Genomic DNA, 26,347 nt, shown 5'->3' with positions numbered 1-26,347 from the left:
GTTTTCAAGAGACTGTGGGCCTCTTTTTCCTTTTTAAAATGAGAAGGTTCGGGTTGATGGTGTCTGTGCACATACTGGCCTTGATGAGCTGATTCTGCAGGCAAGTAAATGACTCATTGATGATTTTTGTCCTTTTCCTTCCAGTGTGTCTCAGATGCCCGTGGCTGAGGGCAAGAGCGTCCAGCAGACTGTGGAGCTCCTCACCCGGAAATTGGAGATGCTTGGAGCAGAGAAGCAAGGAACATTTTGTGTGGACTGTGAGACCTATCACACAGCTGCCTCTACCCTGGGCAGCCAAGGTCAGTGAGAGATGGGCCTGTGGGATGGCTGGAACCTGGTTTGGAGTTAATAGACATTCATATTCATTGGAATCTTTCTGCTCTTCTGCTGAGGGTGGTGCTCTTGGCTAGGTGGTATATGTGTTTCTGAATTCATTAATTTTTTCCTTCATCTCTTAGTCTGGGCCTGTGTTGTAGTCTTTTTGCACTTTTAAAGCACTTTTCACTTCTCAAAGTGTTGGTCACTAATTTCCTCAGAATCATCTGGATCGCTTGTTAGAGGGGCAGGTTCCTGGCCCAGTTTACAGACTCACTGGTAATCAGTCATAGTCTACATTATAGTAAGTTTCACAGGTGATCTTTATGCACTCCAAAGTTTGAAAAAGTCTCCTTTTAAGCATGGAAGCCTTTGTAAATGATTCTGTTGGAGCTTTAGAGTTTGGGGAACTTTCTGTAGAAAAGCTTCCTGTTTCCCATACCTAGCCAGTGGCCTTGGCTACCACTTTAGCATAACCTTGATTTATGAATTAACTTTTGTTTTAAATGTATTTCAAATTGAGATGCATTGTGGCTGGTGGTGGTAGGGAGGTAAAGAGGATCTCTGAATAGGAGTTAGGGAACCTGGGTTCTTTTAGTCTTGGCTCTTCAGTAACTTGACTTTGGATGGTTCCACAGCACAGTGCATAAGCCTAAACCATGGGCCCGGATTACGGAGTCCTGCCTGCCACAACTAACTGCGTCCTTAGGTAATTCTGCAGTCTGACTGTTCCTGTGCAGGCCACTTGCCTCTTTCCCCAGGGATTTATTCCCTGCCCTGCTCCTGTGAACTGCATTTGCCTGGCCCCCATTGAGTTCCCTTTGGCCAGTGAAAGGCACTGGCAAAAATTGGAGAGAGGAGGAGAGAGACAGCCTCTCTTCCTGTCCTTCTGCCTTGGGCTGTGTCTCTGGCTGTGGCTGTGTTTCTTCCTTGGTTCTACCTCCTGTTAGGCAACCCTTGTTCCTGGCTCTCAGAACAGCACATCTGCCCTTTTTCCTTCCAGCCCTAGGGATGGCAGCGGCTCCCTGTGTTACTAATCTTTGGGTGACCTCACCATTCCATTTGATTTTTCAGTTCTACCAACCCTTGTACTTCGTTCCCTGTATTAAACCCCCTCTAAAGAAACTTACCTGTGTGGACTCTGTTTTTGCACCCTTCCCAGTACAGTTATCTGCAAAATGAAGATAATTCCAGTATTTATCTCCTACTTAAATAAGTTATGCTACGCTACAATACGCTAAGTCACTTCAGTCGTGTCCGACTCTGTGCGACCCCATAGATGGCAGCCCACCAGGCTCCCCCATCCCTGGGATTCTCTAGGCAAGAACACTGGAGTGGGTTGCCATTTCTTTCTCCAGTGCATGAAAGTGAAAAGTGAAAGTGAAGTTTCTCAGTCGTGTCCAACTCTTAGCGATCCCATGGACTGTAGCCTACCAGGCTCCTCCGTCCATGGGATTTTCCAGGCAAGAGTACTGGAGTGGGGTGCCATTGCCTTCTCCGCTTAAATAAGTTAGTACACACAAAGCCCTTTGAACCAAGGTTGTCGTGGAATAAATAGCTAATAAATGGTAGCTTAAGAGCTGTACTGAATTTCATGATCAGTGCAATTGCAATGTTAATGTTTGTTTTGCCTGCAAAAGGCAGAATATAAGAATTAAAAGAAAGAACAGTTATGAAAGCATTTGGAAAACAGAACACTAGTATACAGATATGGAGAAGGCAATGGCACCCCACTCTAGTACTCTTGCCTGGAAAATCCCATGGACGGAGGAGCCTGGTGGGCTGCAGTCCATGGGGTCGCTAAGAGTCGGACACGACTGAGCGACTTCACTTTGACTTTTCACTTTCATGCATTGGAGAAGGAAATGGCAACCCACTCCAGTGTTCTTGCCTAGAGAATCCCAGGGATGGGGGAGCCTGGTGGGCTGCCATCTATGGGATCACACAGAGTCGGACACGACTGAAGTGACTTAGCAGCAGCAGCAGCAGTATACAGATATAAGATGACATACTACTTCTGTGACACTCCCTGGCTTGGTCTCTGTTTTCCTGATCAGACCTTTGCTTTCAAGGAGCTACAGTCTAATTGGAGAAACAGCAGGTTCTTGGTGGGCAGTGGGGTAGGATGGAAGGAGGTCAGGACGCCTGGATTAGAGTTCCAGTTCTGTCGCTTACTGGCTCTGTGCCTTTAAATCAGAAGTTCTCACACTTCTGGCTTTAGCATCACCTAGAGGGAAGGCTTGTTACCACACAGATGGATGGGTTCCCCTCTCCTCCCCACCCCCACAGAGTTTCTGACCCAGTGGGTGTGGGGTAGGGTGGAGAATATACATTTGTAACAGATTCCCAGGTAGTGATGTGGGTGCTGGCTGGTCAGGGACCAAAAGCTTTTCGGAACTTTTTCGAGAGAGTAAAAACACTTCCAGACTCCCGTAATGTGAATTAAGTATGTAATCAAGTGAGTCTGCATGAGAACAGAATGACAGGTCAGCTTCGGATGTCTTTATTGGAGGATTAAAATGTTTGGACTGGTCTTCCCAGGTGAAAGGTGTGACTACGCAGCGGGCAGTTGGGAGGGTGTGTGGCGAGGTTGGTGCGGAGCCGCTGGAGATCAGGCAGTGGCAGCACAGTGGCAGCCTGCAGAGGCCACGCCGCCCGCACTTGTCTCTGCACTTACCCGATTGCCACGCTCTCATCCCTGCCTGAATCCTACCCTCTCTTTGTACCCTACTTCAGGTCCTGTTTTTTCCATGAAGGTTCTTCCAGCTGACTCTTGCCACTTTGACCACTTCCTTCCCTGAAGTCTTTCCTTCACTCCAAAGACTTCTGGTCTATCATCAGGCAAACACTTTGGTTTCATGGTCTTCTAAAAAGTTTTCCACCTATCTTCAATGAGAGTGAAAGTCGCTCAGTCCTGTCCGACTCTTTGCAACCCCATGGACTATACAGTTCATGGAATTCTCCAGGCTGGAATACTGGAGTGGGGAGTTGTTCCTTTCTCCAGGTGATCTTCCCAGCCCAGGGATTGAACCCAGGTCTCCTGCATTGCAGGCAAATTCTTCACCAGCTGGGCCACAAGGGAAGTCCAAGAATACCGGATTGGGTAGCCTATCCCTTCTCTTCCCAATCCAGGAATCGAACAGGGGTCTCCCGCATTGCAGGCGGATTCTTTACCAACTGAGCTATCAGGGAAGGACAATGACAGTCATCAGTGAGATTGTCAGCTTCTTGAGGCCAGGGGTTAAGTCCTCTACTTACATGCCTTTTCAGCCCTAGCACAGTGTTGGGGCTAGTTTAAGGACTTGGAAAACTCACTTCTCAGGAACTGGAACCAGTGAGCTGGGATTTAAAACTGGATCTTCTGATCTAGATCCCAAGTTCTTTCTGCTGTGGTTGTACTGCTTGCTTCCTGAGTCAGCTAGATGTCTTAAAATTCTCCAAAGCCCCCCTCCCATTGCCTTCAGGATGAAGTCTAAACTTGGGCACAGAAGACAAGGCTCTGGCCTCCCGTCCAGCCTCGTGTTCAGATTCTCCCCCATGCTGCTTCTGTGGGGCCACTTCCTGTTTCAAAGAGGGCGGACGCCAAGGAAGGGAGTGATGGGCAAAAAAGAGAGCAGCTGCTTCGTGTGGTGTGCTCAAAAGCTGTTACTTTTATTTTCCTTGTTACGTAATATATGACTATACAGAAGACCGTATGTAAATCTTGTGTGAGTTATTAGTCATCATCTTTAATCATCTATCTGTGAGCCCATCACTCAACTTAAAGTTAAACCAGGGACTTCCCTGGTGGTCCAGTGATTAAGATTCTGTGCTTCTGCTGCAAGGGTGCAGGTTTGGTCCCTGGCCAGGGAAATTCCCGATACTGTATGGTGTGGCTAAAAGAAAAAAGAGCAAGAGAGAAGAAAATAGACGCTAAACACCAAAAGGCATAACAACGCAGAAATGCAGGGCTGACTACAAATAATGGGGCGCAAAACTTACTCCCAACTATCAGAAACAAATATAAAAGCTAGGGAAAAAAGTGAATTAAACCATTATCTGGACCGTCAAAAGTTCCAGTGTACCCATCACCTTTTTCTGTAGATTAGGTGGGTTCTGCCACATGCTGCCTGGCTGCTGGTCTTCTCTGGAAAAGGCTGTTGGTGAGGGCCTTGCCTCCACCGCCCTCCAGGACTGCTGGGGCGATGCTGGATTGCCTCCTGGCCCCATTCAGCACTTTGGCCTCTACTCCGGGATGTGCTGAGGAAGGTCTTGTCGCTGAGCAGGATCTCCATCCCTTGCAGGTCAGGCCGGGAAGCTGATGTATGTGATGCACAATTCTGAGTACCCTTTGAGCTGCTTCGCCCTCTTTGAGAATGGCCCTTGCCTTGTTGCCGACACCAACTTTGACGTGCTCATGGTGAAACTCAAGGGCTTTTTCCAGAGTGCCAAGGCCAGCAAGATCGAGACCCGGGGCACCCGTTACCAATACTGTGACTTCCTAGTGAAGGTGGGCACGGTCACAATGGGGCCCAGTGCCCGAGGCATCTCCGTGGAGGTAAGTCCTCGGTGGACTAGAGCAGATGTGGTGAAGGGCCTGGCTCTGCAGATTCCCGCGACCCTGAATGCAGGCAGATGTGTCTGCCTCCCTGATTGCTGTCTGCAGAGCAGCTACACTTCCTTGCCCTGCATTTTTTACCCTTTCTTTAATCACTTAGGGACGCTCTAGCAGACCAGGATGGGAATGGGGAGCTGGATTCACAGCAGGAAAGCTTAGGAAGGCTGGCTTGCTGGAGAAGAGGAGGGATAGTCAAGGAGGGGCAGGTGAACTATTACATATTCAAAGTTTTGAAGCAAAGACGTGTTCTTCTCTTTGACATGCTGTCCACTTTCTTTCGTGGTATGTGTGACGATTTCATCTGACATATATTGAAAATGACAAAGATGGAGTGTGACAGTAGCTGGCTTTGGGACCAGTGAGAGTCTGCACCATCTAACACAGTCCCAGCACTGTGTGAGATTTTAAAAAAGAAAAGAATAAGTAAACTGCAGGGCCTTCCTTTTGAACGTTTATGACTTAATAATGAGAGCCAGGCCCAAACATGCAAGCTGTTTTTGAAGTTAGTCTGTAAGAAATGCCATAAAGGAAGCACAGATTGCTCTCGGAGTTCAGGGCAGAGAGCACTGCTGACTTTGGGGACTGTGATACCTCCTGCAGGATTAGCATTTAAGGAGGGAATTAAAATGTGGAGACCTGGGGATAGGTAAGTCCTCAAAAGCAGCACAGGAGGAGAAAAGGGCGTTAGTGGTCATGACTACTGTGACACTCCAGAGATCTCGAGCTAAGATGTCCTGACTCTTTTCATTCATAACACACAGAGAATTTTCCAAGACCCACGGGAAACTCCTGTTTATCCTCCACGTTTTCAACTTTGCAACACAAACACACCCAGAAGTTTCTTTACTTATTTCTCCTTGTAGTTGCTAGTAATTTCCCCTGCCACCTCTCCAGTGAAAAACTGGGAGAGGAGAATGAGCAAGCCTAAGATCTGTATCCTTCAGCCCCTGTCACATGAGTTGGGAAATTATTTCTTAGTGTCAGAGCCCAGGTTGTATCTACCTTGGGAGTAATGGTTGGTCTTGAAGTGACTTACGGGCCTATATATCTTTTTGCCCTCTTGTCAATTCCCCCAACTCACACACACTCGCAGACTCTTTCTCCTGCTCTTCGTTTTCTCTCATAGAATTTTCCCGAGCTGTCCATGAATCTACACCCATCATAGCTGGGACTATAAAGTTCAGAAATAATTTGAAGGGACCAAGCTATGCCTCTGGGTCTTGTGCATAGGGCTGTGAGTTGATAATCCCAAGATGAGAATGTTTGAGCTTAAAGGGTACAATGCTGAGGGTTTCAAATTCCTGGTGTTTGATCTGGATATTTCCTGCGGGGCAGCTCTGGGTTGGAAGGTGTGTGTCGTGGTCTCCGGGTTGGGGAAGATGGATGCAGAGGGCAAACGACCTGTCCTTGCTCTCACTCACCCTCCATCTCCCTTCTCTTGGTCCGCAGGTGGAGTATGGCCCCTGTGTGGTAGCTAGCGACTGCTGGAGCCTGTTGCTGGAGTTCCTGCAGAGCTTTCTAGGCAGCCACACCCCAGGGGCGCCCGCAGTGTTTGGGAACAGACACGACGCTGTCTACAGCCCAGCAGACACCATGGTCCAGTACATGGAACTCTTCAACAAGATCCGCAAGCAGCAGCAGGTGCCGGTGGCGGGGATTCGTTAGCAACTGGCAGCTGCTGGGCTGAGCTCTGTCACCGGGGGGTGGGGGGGGCGGGACTCCACAGAAGGAGCAGGCCCTGCACCCTCAGGCCTCTGGACCCTGGAAATCCTGGGCAGACGGGAAGGTGTCCTTCCCTGTCTAGTTCCCAGCTGTGGCTTTGTTCTGGGGCGCTGGACTCCCCTCCACTGAGCCTCACACACAGTCCCTCCTGCGCCTCCCCCACCACAGCTGTTTCAGCCCCCGTCTTGCTGGGCTTGGCCTGTCCTCAGGAACAGTGATTATCCAGGGCGGAGACGTCTGGAGCTCCCCTGCTTTAGGGGAGATGGTCGGATGGGGGTGTCCCTGCTGAGTGTCGGTGGGAAGGCAGTCTGTGTTAGCAGCTCCTGAGGATTTGGTCCAGGCGCACAGTGGACAGGCTGTGTGTTGCGTTTGCGCTTCGCTCAGAGAATGTGGCTGGGCCTTTCCTGGGGAAGAAGCAGGAGGCCAAGCTTATTTGATGGCTGTCATTTTCTAATCTGTTTGCTGAGGTAAATCGTGAGTTCAGTTTTCTAGGGTGTTGCCTGAGTCCTTTGAAGTCTCCCCTCTGGCCATCTTTCCATTCTGTAGGGAATGATACTAAAGCACAGGCTGAGTGGCTATAAGGAGAACCTAAAGTACAGAGGCTCTTAGAAGTTTATTTTTCTCTTCTGTAATAGTACAGAGGTAATCAGATAGCCCAGGGCAGTCTTAACGCCACAAGGTCATCAGGAACTTGGTTTCCTTTGAGCTTGTTGTCCAGCCACCCCTGGGGTGTTGTCCTTGGGCGACTTAGAGCATCATCAGCTACATGTCCAGTTCCCCTGGGGTAAGAGAGAGAGAACAGTTTTCTTTTATAAAGGCCATGACCTGGAGTTGCTCCAGTCACTCTGGCTACCCCTGGCTGAGAGGAGCTCTGGGACAGAGAGCCTCTTATTTGGGTGGTCATGTGCCCAGTTAAAATGCCAGGGGTTCTGTGACTGAAAGGTGAAGGAGAAAATGGATGTGGGGGCCCAGTTAGTAGCCTCTGCTCCAGGGAGCTCAATGGACGTGCCCAAGACTGTTCTTGCTGTTTTGCAAAGAGCACCCCTGTAAGTAAGCCATTTGTTTCTGAGTTGGACTGGGATGGGGCTGATGTCAGAGCCATTTTAGCTGGATTATTCACATGGGGACATCACTTCTGCACCCCTTGAGTCAGTCTCAGCATCAAGACCTCTCCACTTCTCGTGTGCCCAGAGCTCAGGGTTAAACAGTTGACCTGGGGCTCACACTGCGCTTCATGGTGTCCTGAGCTCTTACTCCTCATCTCATGGGAGCCTCCAAGCTGCTCATTTGACCTCCGTCACCTGCCCACCGCCCTCCTGCTGCAGAGATGCTCAGTCCAGCTAACCCTGAGGTCACAGTCAGAGCTGGTCTTAGGAAGCGAGTTCATGTATGTACTGTGGGTTGTCCTAGGATCTGTCTCTCATCGAAAACCCAGAAAGAGAAACCGTTTTCAGATCTCAGTGCTCAGATCTAAGCCTCTGTGACAAGAATCAGCTAGTGGTCACGTTTCCCTTTTAACTTTGGCTGTAGGAAGCTCAGTTTGACTTTCTGACTGTAGAATCTGTCATCCGTGTTTTTTGTTCTCACCTTCCCCTGGCTTCGTTTGTTTCTTCGTTTTTTTTTTTTTTTTTTTTTACATTTTAAAATGGAGATGTGTTTTAGATATTAATTTATACATAATAAAATACATAGATTTTTTAAAATGTTTTTGGCCTTCTGATTTATTTTGGCTTTGTCCAGACTTACCTGTTTGTATTTTGCTGTAGACTGCTTTAAATCTTTTATGAGATGAGATAGCATTTTGAGCATAATGTGTTCCTGAAAATAAACAGAAATCGAACGTGGTAAATATGACTCTAGATTTATGCTTATAAGGAGGGATTCCTATTACTAACTCCCTAACTGTGTCTTTTAGATACAGTCTTGGCTCATAAATTTCCCGAAAGTCTTGGCTTTTGTTCTTTTCCCTTATTTTGAGCATACATTTGACCAGATTTAAGTCCAGTGAACACCAGATCAATCTGTAAGAGTTGCCACCTCACGTACTTTTGTCCATCTTTGTCCTTTGTGTCAGTTAAAGAAAGCTTATTACTAAAAAAAAGGCAAGTAATGCAATACATCTCTTAATTTGACTCCACCAGCAAAGTTGCCAAAACTGAACTGATAACTAGTGGGAAAGGCCAAATGTCATCCACCCTCTGTATGTACGTCTGAATGGGACTTTCAAGAGTTAGTTTAGTATTGTTGGCATATAATTTTTGAGAGATGAGGTTGAGTGAAAGTTGAGAAGCTTTTGAATAAGGGAAAGGGGGCGTGGTTAGCCTCATTTTAAAATTTAAAAAAAACTTACCCTCAGCTAGAAAGTGGGCGTGCAGTATTTTGGGTTCAAGTCTGACATTCCTCCCACACCAGACTGCCTTCTTGTCCCTCCCTCCTTTTTTCCCAGATGCCTTACCCCGTCACCATCTGTATCTAACCCCAAAAGAGCAGAAACCAGGATGCTTCTAGGATCCTGCTAACACGTCACCTTGGTGGGTACCTTTGCCAGTCACAGAGAAATCCGCTGACCTGTTGGAGCCATGCAGGACAGCATTGAGATTTACCTGGTTCTCCTTCACTATAAGATGGGGGGTCATGCCGAGAGGTGAGGCTGGAGTCAGGACCAAAACTTCAGACTCAGGACTCATGGCTCCCAGCATGTGTCAAAGAGTAGCACCTGGACCTCTGTGGGGCCAGGTGATTTTAAGTGGACTGTGGGATTTTTATTTTAATACTTATGCCTTATTCTAATATATATTAGAAATATAACTGGCACTTTTGCCTTATATGATGAGGATAAATAAGTTTTTTAGAAAGAGTCTTCTTAAAGGGAACTAGTAAGTTATACTACAGCTGATGCTTACAAGAGGCAGACTCTGGAGGAGGAAGGCGGATGTTAGAATTTGGGGAAATGCTGTGTTCTCCTGTGTGTCATCCGCTGCTTGTATCCCTTGATGGTTCCTGCCCTGTGCTCCTGTGCTGTGTTCGCCCCCGTCTCTCCTGTGCTCTTCTGACTCTCTGTCCCCCCTGTTGCCATGCTGCTTCCTGCTTGCTTGCTTTTCTTTGGTCTTGAAGGACCAAGTCATCCCATGTCCCCCACGCTGTGTGTGAGTGTCACTGCGTCACTGAAGGAATACCCAGGGATTGATCACTCCTCCCTACTGCAAGGTCTGTCCCAGCCCACTGTATCCAGTGTTCATTCCTAAAGTTTCAGGATGAGAGGGGTAGTGAGAAATTTTCTTCCCAAATCCTAGAAGGTGAGGGGCTGCTACTGCTGCTAAGTTGCGTCAGTCGTGTCTGACCCCATAGACGGCAGCCCACCAGGCTCCTCCATCCATGGGATTTTCCAGGCAGGAGTACTGGAGTGGGTTGCCATTTCCTTCTCCAATGCGTGAAAGTGAAGTCGCTTAGTCGTGTCCGACTCTCAGCGACCCCGTGGACTGCAGCCCACCAGGCTCCTCCATGCATGGGATTTTCCAGGCAAGAGTACTGGAGTGGGTCACCTGTGCCTCCAAAGGTGAGGGGAGTGGTTAGAAATTCCCACTTAAGTGTGTCCTCTAGGTGTCAAAAGTTAAGACTTAAAACTCCCCCCAAGGTGCGTTTCTGCCATTGTGTGGAGCATTCCAAGATCAGTCTCTTGGGTTACAAGGGACCCTTGAGGTCACACAGTTTGACTGTCATTCAGTACCCATAACTTTACACCATCCCTCCAGCGATCATGAAGGCTTGACTTGACCTCATCTAGGTCAAGTCTCTTCCCTGTTTCACTTTTGTCACTACCTCTGAGACAAAAATCAAAACCTACCCGTTCCTTCCCTCCCAGATTGTGGACACAGTCTGGTGCTTAATGAGGGAATTGATCACTAGTTGGTGCTGGAGTATGATCAGACTATGGTTCTAACCCTACTGCAGGTTCTCAACCCCTGAGGGAGCCTCAGGAAGCCTCAGATGCCTCGAAAGTGGACACAGCTTTGTGGATAATTGCAGTTCTCTGGGAATAGGATTTATAGGGTTCATTAAAGTATCTCAAAGATCTGTGATCCAAAAAAAAAGAATCTCTAAAAGGAGAGCATCCTGAGAGGAAAGAACAGGAAGGCGAAGATAAAGCAGGTGTGAGATACATCCAGGTGACTTACCACACACGAGACCTTCCCCTGCCTTTCGGTGTGAGATACATCCAGGTGACTTACCACACACGAGACCATCCCTGCCTTTCGGACCTTCATCTCAGGTCCATCCCCTCCACGGTTATCCCTCCTTCATTTTTTATAGTCCTTTCGGCCTTTCAGTCAGGTTCTGGGAAGCTGCACTGTGTCCCTGCTCTTTTCTCTCTTGTAGGTTCCTGCTTCTCCTCTTTTCCCTATGTACACACAACCTCTTAGAAATGAGTAGGAGGAATTATGTCAGGAGCATCTTTATAGCCCACTTTGTGGCCCAGGAGTTACTCTTCATGTGACTCAGCCCATGGGGTCTGAAGATTACCCTGTTGTAATGGCATCTGGCTTCATGAATGTATTTTCATTTTTCAGGATGGTGTGATCGATGAGGCGAGAAATAGTTCGTCGCCTCTGAAATGAAATTAGTGAGTTGAAAAGATTCTTGGAACTCTGAGGGCAAAGATCCCTAATTCTCTTGTGGTCTCTGTTTTATTTACCACTACAGCCCTGCTGCATCAGATGGCACAGACTGAGTTTTCTTTGGAGGCTTTAAAAAAGAATTTAGGGCCCGTGTTTGTATATTCTAGGTTGTACAAAGGCAGAATTCAGTATTGAAGATCTTCTGTCATGTGGGAAAGGCACGGCTAGGGATGTGGAGGTGACAGGACAGATGTTCTGAGGCAGCCTCCTAAAGGGCAGAACACGGCTTAGGAGACAGATGGCTGCGTGCTTGCCACAATACTGTCCCTACCCTGCCAGGTAGCTTCAGTCACGTTGGCCTTTCTGGGTCTCATCTGTGTAGTGGGAGTGATGATGCCCTTTGTGTTTCATAGGCTTGTTGAGAGGCTCAAGGAGAAGAGGTATGAGAGTGCCTTGTAGGCAAGTGATGCTGCCTCTGCTCTTGCATCTTTTTAATGGCACCAAAGGTACAGTGTATGGTTAGCATGTTGAAGACGGGAAGCTACGGGGTCATTACTCTTTGGTAGCAGATTAAAATTCTGCTCCAGTGCACAGGAAATAGTTGTAATAGAGAGCGAGCAATGTGGGGAGAGGGTCCAGAGAAAGTGTCTGTCGTGCAGGTGTATTTTTGTAACCAGACCAGTGAGCATAGTTGCAGGGACTGTAATATTCACTCATAGGGTTGAGATGTTTACTTGTTCTCCTATAGCCTAAAGGAAAAGGAGCTGAACTAACAACAACAACAAAAAGGCGGGGGGTAGAAATTACTGTATCTTCTTTATGCAGTACATCCATCCCTTTTCTCCTCAGTTCCCGCGTCTTAGTTGTGCCTGCTGCTGAACTGTTTTTGATACGCTTGTATGTGGTGGCTTTACTTGCAGCCAGTGGTGGCTAAGTTCAGTGTTCCTGATTGTGTTTTCCATTCCTCATTGATGAACCACCTAAGCTGTTAACTCTGAAGCTATAATAAAACCTTTTTGTTAGCTATCCTACATAAGCTTTTCCTATTTTAATTATCTAAAGTAAAATAGCCTTTTTATTCTTTCTGCTTCCATCTGATGCACAATTCTCAAACTTATTGGTATTAGGATTCCTTGATGCTCTTAAAAATTAACTGAGTACCCCGAAGAGCCTTAGTGTGGGTTGTATAATTGATATTTAATTACAACTTATTTATAATGAAAAAATGATTAATTAAAACTTATTTATAATGAAAAAGTATTAATTCAATTAAAGGTAATAATAAACCCATCACATGTTAACATAAAATGTTTCAATGAAAAGTAACTTTTTTCCAAAAAAATTTAGAAGAATGGCATTGTTTTATATTTTTGCAAATCTCTTGAATGTCTGGCATAGTCGAAGACAATGGATCCTAGTGTCTGCTTTTTTAGTCAGTCTGTTGAAATTTGTTATTCAGTTGAAGAATGTGAAGAAATCCAACCTCACACATTCTGGGGCTTCCCAGGTGGCTCAGGGGTAGAGAGTCCACCTGCCAAGCGGTAGACGCAGGAGCTGCAGGTTCAAACCATGGGTCAGAAAGATTCCCTGGAGAAGGAAATGGCAACCTGCTCCAGTATTTTTGCCTGAGAAATCTCATGGACAGACGGACCTGGAGGGCTACAGTCCATGGGGTCGCAAAGAGTCAGACCTATGACTGAGCGACTAAACCACCACCACCACAGTGATACTGTCTCCCAATAATTGGAGCTGTTCTCTGATACTCCATCACAACTCTGCTAAAGGTTAGTTGCAATGTGGAATCTCAAATTCTATCAGTGAGCTTTCTGTACTCTGTTATATTAACATTGATTAGTTTATTTTGCACTGTGAAGGGCTCTTTTAACCATACCTGATTTTGTAGCATGCATTGGTCATTGGAAAATACTGCAGATCTTTTAAATGTTGACACATTTCATTATACAATATCAAAAAATCATATTTGTTAATATCACCATCAATCTCAACAGAAAAGTCTTGGGAAGCTATTATGCTCAGAGTGGTGGATATATTTTCAAAAATCCTAAGTTTTGCTTGAGAGCTTGAGTTTGATCATTACTAACAAATGCTGTCAGGCTCAATTTGTTTATTTCTGAGGAAATATCTGTCAGATACCCAAGGCTGAATGACTGTTAGCTATTCTTCCAAATGAAAATGGTATTGCATGAATTGCCAATTCAGCTCAAAATTCAGAGAAATTGAACGAGTGGTTTTCCTTAAGAGAAACTTTATAAGGCACCAAAGTGCTTTATGTCTCTCTCTACTTAATCACATAGAACAGTATTATTGGAAAAATATGTTCTTATATAAAACAAAGTTTTTATTTTAGTGTTTCATCAAACACTTCCTTAAAGTGACACAGGTATAATTCTTTTTTCCTGTGACTGGATGGCACTGAAGACTGCATTGACTGCTAGTACAATTTAGTGCCATTTCCTCGATTTGTGTTATGGAAGCAGCAGTTTTACCCTTTGTTACTTTTGTATCATTAGCGCCAATGTCATCACAGTGACAAAGGCAAGTAGTATCTTACTACTCTGAAAACAGTTTTGATTTCAGGGATCCTCCTGAAAGTCTTTCGGTCACCAGGGCTCCACAGGCCACACTTTGAGAACCACTGGTCTGATACTTACAGTACTGAGAATTGCTTTTTTGCAAGCCACCCCTTCCTTCAGAAGTTTTAAGTGACTCCAAAATCCTTCACTCAAAAAAGCACCTATAAATGTGTCAGGAACATTGAATAAAATACGATCTTTATTCTCCAGAAATTTTCTTGAGGGTTTGGGGAGCAGGAGGAGAAAATAGACAATCTAGGAGTTAAAATGTAAGATATGAATTCCTTAAAATTATGTTAAAGGTGTTAGCAAAGGGAGTGCTAAATTTTAGGTCTTAACTTGCGGGCTTCCCAGGTGACTAGGTGCAGGAGATGGAGGTTTGATCCCTGGGTGAAGAAGATCCCCTGGAGGAGGAAATGGCAACCCATTCCAGTATTCTTGCCTGAAAAATCCCATGGAGGGCTGGTCCATGGGATGGCCAAGGGTCACACACTGAACAGGAACACAGCTCTTGAACCACATGGCAGATCCTCATCAAATCAATTACTCAATCACTAGGTTTTATCGCTTCATCAGAAGTTTTTAAAGTGTTTAAGTTAGTTACCTTTGGATGTTTCACCGGGTTGACTCCAGGCGTTGTAGATTGATGCTTACACATGCACATGCCCTTCCCCCTTCTTATTTTGTTTGTTGTTCTTTGGTTTCTGTTGCTTCTCTATTTCATATTTACAAGTGTGTAGCTTTGAGCCAGTGTAGGTAGTAAGGAATGTTTCTTTTCCTTGCGCTTGTATGTAAACGTAAGCCTTTACCTGTTTCAGCCTTGCAGTTGGGTGATGTAACAATGTTGGTCTTATTTGGAGGAACTCCCCCCCGCCCCGCCCCCGCCCAAACTATGTCAGGACAATGCACCCAAGAGGCTACTCGGGAAGGAAACTTTTTCTGAGGCTGAGAAGATTTGTAAATAGCCGCAGTTCTGTTTCCCTGAGGTCTGCACCCCCACCTTCTGCTGAACTTCTTCAGTTTACAGCAGGAGCGAACCACTTCCTTAGGGGAATTTCCATAAAAAGGCGGAATCCTGACTGGGTCATCAGTGGCAAAAGTCAGACACATGCTCAATCGCCTGGGAACCAATAGTAACTTCTTCAAAAGCTGACTCAGGATCTTTCGGACACCGTGAAAACTGATAGTCTTATTTTTAACAGAACAAAGCAAAAACCTAGACGGTATAATGAGGAAGGCTTTCCCGCTTGGCAGTGGGAAGAGATGTTAAAGACAATCCATTCAAAAGGAGTGCGGAAGCTACCGCAAGATTCCTTTACAGTTCCGCAGGCTGAAGGGCTGCGGAGCAGGGGGCGGAGATGGGCTCTTGTGAATCTCTAGTCCTTTAAGGAGGAGGGACGGCCGTAAGACTCTGTACCTTTAAGAGTCTCTTTGTCTGGAAACCTCCTTATTTACCCTCCTGTGCTTCAACCAAACTTCGACCCGCGATTCACAACGCCCCTCTACGCCACCGCCCCTTACGCCAGGCTCAAGTCGGCCGCGCGTCGGTGGCTAACCCTAAACTTGGCGGCCGCCGCGCTAACCCCGGGAGAGGGTGTCTGTGCCGGGTCGGGGCCCTGGGCTGCGCCGTTGGCGCAATGCGGGGCCCGGGGGCGGGGCTCCGGCGGGTGGGCCAATGGGCGGGAAGGGGGCGGGGCCGCGTTCGGTTGTCTCGCGCCCTGGTGACAGCTCGCGCGTGCTGATGATGGCGGTAAATAGAGGGGGGTCGGGGGAGGGGGCGGAGGAGGTGGGGCGGCCGCAAAGCGGGTAGCTCCAGGGGGTGGGGGGACGGGAACCGGGGAGGACGCGACGGCCAGGGATCCCATTCGGAGACTCGGAGGCGGGGACAGGAGTCTCCGGCACGCTGGCCCTCCCCTTTAAAGAAGCAAAATCCTCACTCACCGGGTGAGGGGCGACAAAGGCGGCGCGCGGCTAGCGGGCGGGAGGAGTGGCGGCAGGGGGCGGGACCGCGGCGCCGGCGGGCTGGGGGCGCCCGGGGCGGGGGCCCGCGGGAGCCGAGAGCCGGCTGTCCTGTCGCGCCGGCCCTTTATTTTGGCGGGGTGGGCGACCGCTGGGTTTGGGGTAAAAGCCTAGAGGGGAGAAGGGAGGGCAGGCTTGGGGGCGTTTCGGGGGAACGAATCTGAGAATGAGATGAAGAGGATTAAGGGGAGAAAGGGGTAGAAGGCAGGGAGAGAAGGAGTGAGGAAAAGCCAGCCAAGGAGGTGGGAAGGAGGCAAAGCCCAGGCTGGGTGATAAGGAATCCGGGCCGGGAATGAGGTTAGGAGGACCGAGCCCGGGAAGAGGGCTCCCCGGGTTAGGTGTGCGAGCTGGGCTCTGGAGGGGAAAGCTTGGTAGGGGATGGTAGTGGGGCGAGGGTTACAGGGGTAAGAGTTGGAAGTGGAAGGCAAGGAGGGGCAGAGCTGGGGGAGTAGTTGGGAGTAGAGGAGAGAGAGTGATTAAGAGCCAGACGTGACAAGGGTGTGAACTAGTGCAGAGCGAGATGAGCTGAACGACTAGGACCGGCGATGGGTGGAAACTGCGAGGTTCTGAGAAAGGTATGGGTTAGTGGATGGGCAGTGGGTGTGAATTCTTGAAAGTGAGGAAGAGGGGAATTAAACACTGGACTAGTAACCAGGTGGAGTTAGGAATAAGTGCGGCCGATTTGGAAGGGTGAAAAGCAATGGACATGAGAGATGGGGCGTTTGTAGGACAATTCGGGGGCCAGAAAACCTAAAAGAAGAGAGTGAGGGTGTGAGAAGTGATGGCGGTCTGGACAGGGTAACTGGGGAATTGTGTTAATCGCCGAGGTTCAGCCAGATCCAAGGTCCAGACTGAGGTAAAGAGACAAGGCTGAAAGCAAAGGGTGAGAGAAACAAGGAAGAGATGGACCCCAGGATTTAAAGGATGAGATGGGGAGTGAGAGAGTGAACAGGGTTAAGGGAAGCTTGGGGAAGCCTGATGGATTTCAACCTGGGGGAGACTGCACAGGGGTGGGGATCAAGTGTGCAGTTGGGGGAGATGCTCCAGAAGGTCTGCATGGGTCAGGGCACAGACGCTGTAGTGAAGGATCAAGAGTAGGGAGCCTTTGGTGCAGAAGAGGAGGAGCCATGGTGAGTGAAAAGAGACCTAGAGATAGGGGCAAAAACTAAAAAGTAACAGTGGAGGTGGGGGTGCAGGAAAGGAATTCTTTGTTGAGAAGAGAACTGTTAGTGTATTGAAAGTGTGAGTCCTTTTGTCCATGAAAGTAGGAAATTCCAGAAACCTCTTTCTCTCTTCAAGGAATCTTGAATCTGCTTCCACCTTTCATGGTTTTTTAAATCGACTTTTCATGTCCACTTTGAAAAGATGAGACCCATTTTGATTTTGTTCTCGTATGAATGATGAAGTGTCACCTGGGTGCTGAGAAGCTCTGCCTTTTACTGGTGTTATGATCATAGGAAACTGGGTTGTATTTCCAGTGTGGTTGTGCCTGTATGGTGTGACCGTGTTGTGCTGGAGCAGTGTGATACCTGACAAGCGCTAGGCAGTGCTTTCTCAGCAGCATTTTTATTTTCAGTGTCGAGCACCCTGTTGTTGAGATAAAGATGAAAATCTTTTTGTTTTGTTTAATCAACCAGATTTCTGCCTACTTGTTTTTGATGGCTGGAGAATATTTAAATCATTTCAGAGAAAGGCAAATAGCCAACCAGGGAAGTTTGCAGGGTAAGAGATTTAAATCAGGGTGCTGAGGGTTTTAGCTGCCTTTAGCTTTGTGTGTGACTTTTCATACTGTAGAAGAGAACTCACCCATTTGACAAAAATGGAATAAAGAAAGGGAGATTTAGAATAGTGGAGACTTTTACAGTGGGATTTATCTTTCAGTTAAATAATAGGTTTATGAGTAATTTTATCATAACCTGTAAGATAATGCATGCTGGAGCCTTGGACAGCTCCACTGCCTCTCCTGTTTTGTAGTTGTGAATAAAAAAATTAATGTTTTTCTAGAATAAGTTTTTGATATTTAAGACACTCTGGGGAATTTAAAGGAAGATAAATTTGGGACAAAATTTAGGTTATTCTTAACCAAGTATTTTGTTTTGATGATTTTTAATCCTGAAGCTTTTACATTTAGCTAAGAATATGAACGATTATTACTTTGCATTTGATAGTACCAAAGGATAGCATATAATTTACTTAAGAAAAAACCACAAACTGTTCTTGAGACTCTTATATGAGGTTATTTCATTGGTGTACGTTCAGAAACACAAAGATGCTTTTTCTTCAAAGTTGTGTAAATTTTGGATTGCCACTATTTTCTGGGTATTTGTATAAGTAGCAAATATCACCTTTATGGCATCTGTGATAGTTAGCAAAGATTAGATTTTGATTAGTGGACATCAGAAACATTGGTCATTAATGTAGGTGAGTAATGTAGAATATTAAATTAAGTTTCTGAGTTCAGCTGCTCTGTTCATGGATTCCAGATTCTGTGGAGCAGGTGTTCAAGGCGACTAGATTGGTTTAGCAGTTTGACAGGACTTTTTAAAATGACTATTCTTCCTGCTAAGTTTCAAGAGGATTAGTCTGAAATGTTAACTTTCAAACTGAAGAGTAACTTTGACGTGAGGCACCTGTTTCTATGAAACGTGTGTGTGTGTGTGTGTGTGTTCCCGGCCTTTCGAGATGTGTTTGGCAGTGCTAGTAGGTTGTATTCTGTGTGTGGTATTGCCATTTTTATATTATGATTGTTTTGTACTTGATACCTTAATATAAATTACTTTAGACTTGGTAGTGATAAAGAAGAAAGTATAAACTAAGGAAAGTCCATTTGGGCTGTAGCTGTTGTTTCTATATGCTACTGTGGTGTGTTAAATCTCCGCTTCTCACCGTAAATGGTTATTTCTCAGTTGATATTTCTCTTTTAGTACAAATAATACTATTTGTCAGTAAGGAATTCAGTGATAAATTTAAGTTTTATTTCCATTTTTTCATCAAGCAGAATTCTACTCAGTTTATTTTGGCTACAATCTTATTTGCTAAGCCGAAAACTTTTAAGTTTATTTATTCAACCAGTAGGTTGTATATAATTAAATGTTTTTCTGGTTAATCGTAGATTCTTTGGATGGGAAGAGACCTTGAAAGGACCTCTAGTTTATCCTGCAACTTCAGTCAATATCCCACTTAAATCATCCCAGGTAGATAAAAATTTATCCTCTTTGTGTAAATCTTCAGGGGTAATGTGGCAACCTTTGTAGGTAATATTTTCCAGCATGTAATTATTTTCTCTAACAGGACAGTCTGTATTCTATCCAGAATACAGAACAAATGCAGAACGAAAATACAGTATTTGTGCTTGTTCTCTCTTGCCCCATTCTTGATACTACAGTAAGCAGATATTTATACTCGAAAATCAAGATGACCTTATTTCTTCGTAAACTCAGTAGCTCCCCATGTATAGTGCTTTTGTGTCAGACACTGTTGTAAGCTCTCTGCAGACTGTAACTCATTTACTCCTTCCAGTAGTCCTATGAGGGTGGCATCCTACTGTTCCCACTTTACATGTGATGAAATACAAGGTCCTTGAGATTAAATGACTTGCCCAAGGTTATATTCAGACATTTCTACAGCTACTTGTTTGGTAGTTGATAATCTTGCAGTACAGATTATACATTGTTTTTTTTAAATCAGGTAATAACTAAAGGATGGATTTAATCTTTTAGTTTATAAGGTAGGGTGAGGTGGGGATAGGGTTTGAACCTTGGCGTTTTATGGCCAGTCTACTTTAGTATTACCTCTGCTTGACTGTTGTGAAGTGATCCATCACCATGCTCTTCAGATTATTTTATCCCTAACCAGTCTTATTTGCCAGTCCTTAAATTAGCCCTGTGATTCTGTTACTAACCATTTCTCAGTCCCTCCTAGATGGGGAACTTGGGACAGATACCGTAAGGGCTGCGTTTGATGCAGAGATTGCATCAGGGTTCTTACGTTGTTGTGTATTTTTCCTTACAAAATTGTATTTTTAAAACAAAACAAATCCAAATCAATAAGATGCCTAACTGTATTTCAGATTGATTGTTGTCAACTTTTTTAGCGAGAAAGAGGCCCTTGGCTTTTCCTCAGTGGGCAACAGTCTCTCATCTACAGACCTCTATGGTATATAACAAGTCCACACAGGTTTGTAGATGAGAGATTGTTTGCCCACCGAGGAAAAAATGGAATTCAGGTTTCAGTGTGGATATCTATCCATAAACAAACTCGGTTCAGATTCTTGCTGACTTTCCCCCTGTATTCTCTTTGTATGTGCCCCTGCAGGCAACACGCTGAATGCAGTTATGCGTGCTTTCTGTTGCTGCTTAGTCACCAAGTTGTGTCCGACTCTGCGACCCCATGGACTGTAGCCCACCGGGCTTCTCTGTCTGTGGGATTTTGTAAGCAGAAATACTGGAGTGGGTTGCCATTTCCTACTCCAGTGCATGCTTTAACTTGCTTAAATAATTGATCCACTCTTTGTTTGTTTGTTTGTTTGTTTAGAACAGTTTTAGATTCACAGTAAAACTGAAGGGAAAGTACAGAGATTTCCCTGCCCCTACACCTGCATAACCTCCCCCCATTATCAATATCCCTCACCAAAGTGGTTTCTTACAATTGACATTTTAAAAAATAAGTAATAATTTTTTATTATTAGTGTTTTCTAAGTACCCAGCATGAGTTAAGTATGTGAATTGTTTGAAACGCAAAACAACATTAGGAGAAGGCTTCTCTGTGGGGATTTTACTCAATTTTTTGTGTGTGTGTGACTTTGGATTTTTTTACGGTTTTCAGATTTTATAGAAAAGTTGCAAAAATGACACAAGGAGTTTCTATATACCTTTCTTCAAATCCAGGAATTGTTGTATTTGGCCCCATTTTACCGTTTTCTCTCACTTGTGCAGTTTTTATTTTACATTGGGGTTAGCCGATTAACAAACAGTGCTGTGATAGTTTCAGGTGAACAGCGAAGGGACTCAGCCACACATGTCCTCACCTGTGTATTTTTAAAGAAGTAAGTTTGAAAGAAAAATGGATATGAAGGCCTTAATCTTAAAAAGAAAAGGGAAGAATGGTTTCAGTATATCAGCAAGTTGGTATGTGTTTGATTTCTGTTAAGCATGTGAAGCAAAAGAATCTCAAGATTGGACTTTGAGTGGATTTTGCGGTTTCATGGTTTGTTGTCCTCATGCTATTTTCAAAAACACTCCTCATCAGCAAAAGCTGTCCTGGTCTGCCCTTTTGTAGGGGCCTCCTTAGTACATTGGACGGTATGCTCACACAAAGTGGTCCTCAGCATGTGCCAACTCTGGGTAATGTGTGGGTGATTACTGCGTAAAAACAGGAGCCACAGCACCGTCCAACACCTTGACTGAAACGTGTTTAAGTGAAGTACATATTTTACCTAAAGACCCTTCTGTTGCTTCGAGAAACTGGAAAAGATCTAAGTGTAAAATAGACTGCCTGAGAAACATTGCTTGCAATTAATACAAGTAGGTTTGCCTTATGGTGAAGAGATGAATATAAATATCTTAACATTCTACTACCTCCCCCCAAATAAACCTAAATCTGGGGAGTCTTTTCAATTGTTGTGATATGAAGGGATTTCACTGACCCTCTCCCCATTGCCACCGTCCAGCTCATCCTTCATCTTTATGAAAATGGTAGCTTGTCCATTTGATAAAGGCATGACCTACAGAATGAGGCCTGTCTGATTTCAGCTGAAAGGATTATGAACTGAATTCTAACCAAGATGAAATATAGCACTTGTAGCCAGCCCCCACCTCCTGCCCCCGTTAAGTGATCATCAAAGCTATAAAATATAGCTCTTATTAAAGCTGGTGATAATAATGAAAACACTTTGCTTTTACAAGGATGAGAAAATTACAAATTATTGGAAAAGCTTTCTTTCCAGTCACGTGTTATTGTTTCTGAGTCATGGGCAGTTTTAAAGACTATACTACTGTTCCTTTGCCATTTACATGTTAATAGAAGTCTGAAAAGTAAGACACTCTTCTGAAATTTCCAGGGTTGTTTTTATTATGTGTCAAGTTGTAAACAGCATTCTGTGACAGGTATTTTCTCTCTTTGTCTCCTATTGAGCTAATTAGTAATTTACACTCTAGTAACATCTCTTTCAGCCTCGCATTTTCAGCGTGTGAAAATGCCTGCTATTCTGCGCCTTCCATGCAGCCCGGGTTGGCAAATGATGGGGGGCAGATGTTGGTTAGCACATCAGAAGGATCACGGATAAAATTTATTTCTGTGTTGTGTTTTTATAAACATACAGGCTTTTTGTATCTGCCCGTGCCCTGCCATGCTGCCCCTGCCCCTCCCCCATTCAGATAGAAACGTTGTGACTTAGAGTCCAGAGCTACTGCCCTTGCTTCAACTTTGGATTGTTTTCTATTCTGTCTCCCACCCTCGCCCCCACCCCACCCCACCCCCAGGCTGTAGGATTTAGGGGGGATTAGCAGGGCAGTCTGGCATAGTTTAGAGCCCAGGAAGCTGGTCTTCACTGCTCCCTCCCTTGGACAGAATACAGAGCTCCTTGTCATTGTCTCTAGGAGCCAGCAGTGCCTCTCTTGCCGGGCAACTTGTGTGAGGGGTGGGAGGACACCGTGCTTTTATATGACACTTGATTCTCTGCAAAGCAAAGACAGGCCCTACCTTTTCATCAGCATTTTCAAAGTGCAGCCGCTAGTGAGCAGAAGACCATTTAGAGCTTGGCTTTAGCACTCTGTCACATTGGTGTTCCGCTCTCTCCTGGCCCCATGCTCTCTCTTTCAGTCTCTGACATGGGACTCTGACATCGATGAGTAGTGTCTGTCTTGTGTTCACTCGGATAGACCGTGTGATGTGAGCATGGTAATGCAGCAGGAGCTTTTGACTTTGAAATAAAAGTCTTAAGAATCAATTTGTTCTGTGAGGAATAGAAATTTAAATTGAGAATTAAAGGAAGGGTGGAGAGGGGTTTACTGATGTATTGGTTTTGAGCCAGAACCTTTCTAGAATGCTTGATAATTTGTGGTACTTATTTTTGCAGTCAGGAATCATCATTTATCAGAATAATAAGGTCACAATCCCTGTTAGAGCTAATTAGAGTCTCCCTGACAAAAATTGTTACCTGGAGGTAACCACAAAGAAAATCAGGTAAGAAAATGTGTGAGTAGCTCAGTTCAGCCATCATTGCTAATAGCATTATAATCATAGATGTCTAGCTTTCAACAGTGAATCAGTATTCATGAACAGAGGACATCTCGTTTATGTTAGCATTCACTGAGTATGTGGGGCTATGCTAGTGTTTTGAATGTTTCTATGGTTGGCCATTGCTAACATTTACTTTCTTTACTCTCCTTTTTCTGTGTTCTAGTATAACCACCTGTATCCATTGTCTTATTTATATTAGATGTTCATGGCGAGATATTGATTACACTTTGGTGCTTTCACACCTAAAAGGTCAAAGGTCAGATTAATAAACAACATATGAAAAAATAAAATATCAAAGTGGTTTGATCATATGGGTATTGTGAGTTAAAAGTAAGAAAATGAATGTATAACTATGGAATTGAATATATTCTTTTAAAAGAAACATTTCTACAATATATGGCATAGTGTGAAGAACTGATAACTGTTTCAAGTGAAAGGTAAATAAGTGTGCCTTAGTGAAGAGATCGGAGAAGGCAATGGCACCCCAGTCCAGTACTCTTGTCTGGAAAATCCCATGGTCGGAGGAGCCTGATGGGCTGCAGTCCATGGGGTCGCTAAGAGTCAGACACGACTGAGAGACTTCACTTTCACTTTTCACTTTCATGCATTGGAGAAGGAAATGGCAACCCACTCCAGTGTTCTTGCCTGGAGAATCCCAGGGACGGGGGAGCCCGTCCTAAGTGACTCAGCAGCAGCAGCAGCAGCAGTGAAGAGATCAAACTCATTTGTGGTGGCATCACTGTCTATTCCCAAAATGGTTAAACATTAACGTTGTTCCCTGTTAATATACTTCTTGAATTCTTTTTTCTTCATAGGCCATTCAGCTTTGCCTACAACTAACAAGTTCAAAACATATTTAAGCTATAAATTCTAATTCTATTCCTTTAAATAAATATAACATAAAACACAATTACCACTTTTTTAACCTGTTAGATTAAGAGATTAAACAAGTTGATGTGGCCAGTAGTAGATGAGGATGTGGGGAAATTGGAAATCTCACTTTTGATGGGAATGTAAGTTTCTTTGAAGATAAATTTGTCAGCGTCTGCTGAACTTTTTTAAATTGGAGTATTTCACACGGAGAAGGCAATGGCACCCCACTCCAGTACTCTTGCCTGGAGAATCCCATGGACGGAGGAGCCTGGTAGGCTGAGGGTCAGACACGACTGAGCGACTTCACTTTCACTTTTCACTTTCACGCACTGGAGAAGGAAATGGCAACCCACTCCAGTGTTCTTGCCTGGAGAATCCCAGGGATGGGGGAGCCTGGTGGGCTGCCGTCTATGGGGTCGCACAGAGTCGGACATGACTGAAGCGACTTAGCAGCAGCTGCACAACGTAGTGTGAGTTTCCACTGTGCAGCAAAGGGAGTCAGCCGTACGTGTACCTCCACTGCAATGTGCGTTCTTAGTCGTGTCCAACTCTTTGCAACCCTGTGGACTGTACACCTCCAGGCTCCTCTGTCCATGGGATTTTCCAGGCAAGAATACCGTAGTGGGTTGCCATTTCCTTCTTCAGGGGATCTTCCCAACCTGGGGACTGAACCCATGTCTCTTACATCTCCTGTACTGGCAGGCGGGTTCTTTACCAACTGAGCCACCAGGGAAGCCCTGTTGGAATTTTAAATGTGCGTATCCTGTGACCTAGAGATTTTACTTCTAGAAATTTGTCCTATAAATATATTTATACACTTTCCTGGAAAAATGAGTATAAAGTTTTTCTTTATAGCATTGTTTGTCCCTGCAAGAAGAGTGATGTCCATCAGCTAGGGACTGGCTAAATAATGTATAGGGAGTCCATACAATGTAATACCATTAAGCTATTAAGGAATACAGTGAATCTCTTATTGCTGTTGTAGAAAGATGTCCATTTTTAAGTTTTTTTTTTAAGTCACAATATAGGACAATATAGAATATTCATATTTTTGTAAGATGTTAAGAAGTGCTATTGAGGTGTTGCTGTTTAGGAGGGAAGGTGTTCACTTTTTTGTGCTTCCCTGGTGGCTCAGTGGTAAAGAATCCACCTGCCAGGGCAGGAGACGCAGGTTTAATCCCCGAGTAGGGAAGATTGCCTGGAGAAGGAAATGACAACCCACTTTAGTATTCTTGCCTAGGAGATCCCATGGACAGAGGAGCCTGGCGGGCTACAGTCCATAGAGGTCGCAAAAGAGTCAGACATGACTTAGAGACTAAACAACAACAAATTGACGTTTTCTTCTATGTGCTTCTGTAGTGCTTGCTTTTTATAAGCAGGTGAAGAAGGGGTTAATTCAGAGCATTTTCATGAAGGAAATTTCCATGGTAGTAAGGGAGGAGTGAGAGGCTGGTCAGAGAACTGCTCTGTTCATAAGAGATAGATGAGGTATGTCAGTCAAGCTTTTAAGTAAGAAATAAGGACTGGATGGCAGGAAGAGGAGATGTGGTGGAAGTCGAGAACATTTGGTGGAGATTTGAAAGGCAGTGATAAAGAGCTTGCATTTGATTTGAAAAACAATCTATGGAGATGAGGATAGTACCTAGTCCTATTGAGTTGTTGTCGGGATTGAAGTAAATACTGCATATAAAATATTTATTTTAACTAATTAATCAATTGTTATCTTTGGCTGTGCTGGGTCTTTGTTACTGCACGGGCTTTCTCTAGTTGCAGCGAGCAGCGGCCACTCTCCAGTTGTGGTGTACATGCTTCTTATTACAGTGGCTTCTCTTGTTGCAGAGCACGGGTTCTAGAACATTGAGGACTCAGTAGCTATGGCACACGGGCTTAACTGCCTCGCAGGATGTGGAATCTTCCCAGACCAGGGATCGAACCTGTGTCCCCAGCGTTGGTAGTTGGATTCTTAACCACTGAACCACCAGGGACGTCCTGTATAAAGTACTTAAAACAGTGACTGACACCTAGTAAGTGCTCAATGTTGGCTATTACTATTGAATGAAAATACCTCATCTTTTGTAAGCCTGGATAAATTTATGTGTTGTGTGGTGCTAATTCTGCTAATCCCATTGACAGACATGTAGTTCGGATTTTCCCAGTAGTATTGGTGGTTGGCCTGGCCATTCCTGTTCTTCACCTTTGGTCCTCCCACCTGCTAACACTTAGATGAAAATCTGAAATCTGAAATTCTAGAGCTTTAGACATATGATGTGCTACAAGTTGCTCTTGGGTTTGTTTACCAGTATTATCATGTATACTGCCTAACATTTGGGGCCTGTAAAAAGATGGGAACAGATAATTTGGGGAGAAAAACA

General features: G+C 45.0%; 2 protein-coding genes across 5 annotated transcripts in view; both read left to right on the top strand.

Moving 5' to 3' along the window:
- The window catches only part of MED20 (mediator complex subunit 20), a 45,217-nt gene that overhangs the window by 2,464 nt on the left and 16,406 nt on the right, over positions 1 to 26,347 (top strand). The window contains exons 2-6 of one of the 4 annotated variants that reach the window (XM_027525345.1): positions 145 to 299; positions 4,599 to 4,852; positions 6,362 to 6,553; positions 18,976 to 19,057; positions 20,178 to 20,279. In XM_027525345.1, coding sequence (XP_027381146.1) covers positions 145 to 299; positions 4,599 to 4,852; positions 6,362 to 6,553; positions 18,976 to 19,047 — 673 coding nt within the window. In that variant the 3' untranslated portion in view covers positions 19,048 to 19,057; positions 20,178 to 20,279. Of the gene's footprint in view, positions 1 to 144; positions 300 to 4,598; positions 4,853 to 6,361; positions 8,338 to 9,080; positions 9,166 to 18,975; positions 19,058 to 20,177; positions 20,280 to 26,347 lie in introns of those variants that run through there. The other 3 variants (XM_027525344.1, XM_027525346.1, XM_027525347.1) reach the window with 3 other exon arrangements.
- The window catches only part of USP49 (ubiquitin specific peptidase 49), a 69,306-nt gene continuing 49,428 nt past the window's right edge, over positions 6,470 to 26,347 (top strand). Inside the window, exon 1 of the mRNA XM_027525335.1 lies at positions 6,470 to 6,553. The gene's annotated coding sequence lies outside the window, so the exon portion shown is untranslated. The remainder of the gene's footprint in view (positions 6,554 to 26,347) is intronic.

Source organism: Bos indicus x Bos taurus, chromosome 23, assembly GCF_003369695.1.
Source record: "Bos indicus x Bos taurus breed Angus x Brahman F1 hybrid chromosome 23, Bos_hybrid_MaternalHap_v2.0, whole genome shotgun sequence".
In the NCBI taxonomy this organism is placed as follows: Eukaryota; Metazoa; Chordata; class Mammalia; order Artiodactyla; family Bovidae; genus Bos; species Bos indicus x Bos taurus.
The sequence above is the reverse complement of the archived record's forward strand: the minus strand, read 5'-3'. Positions and strand labels throughout refer to the sequence as shown.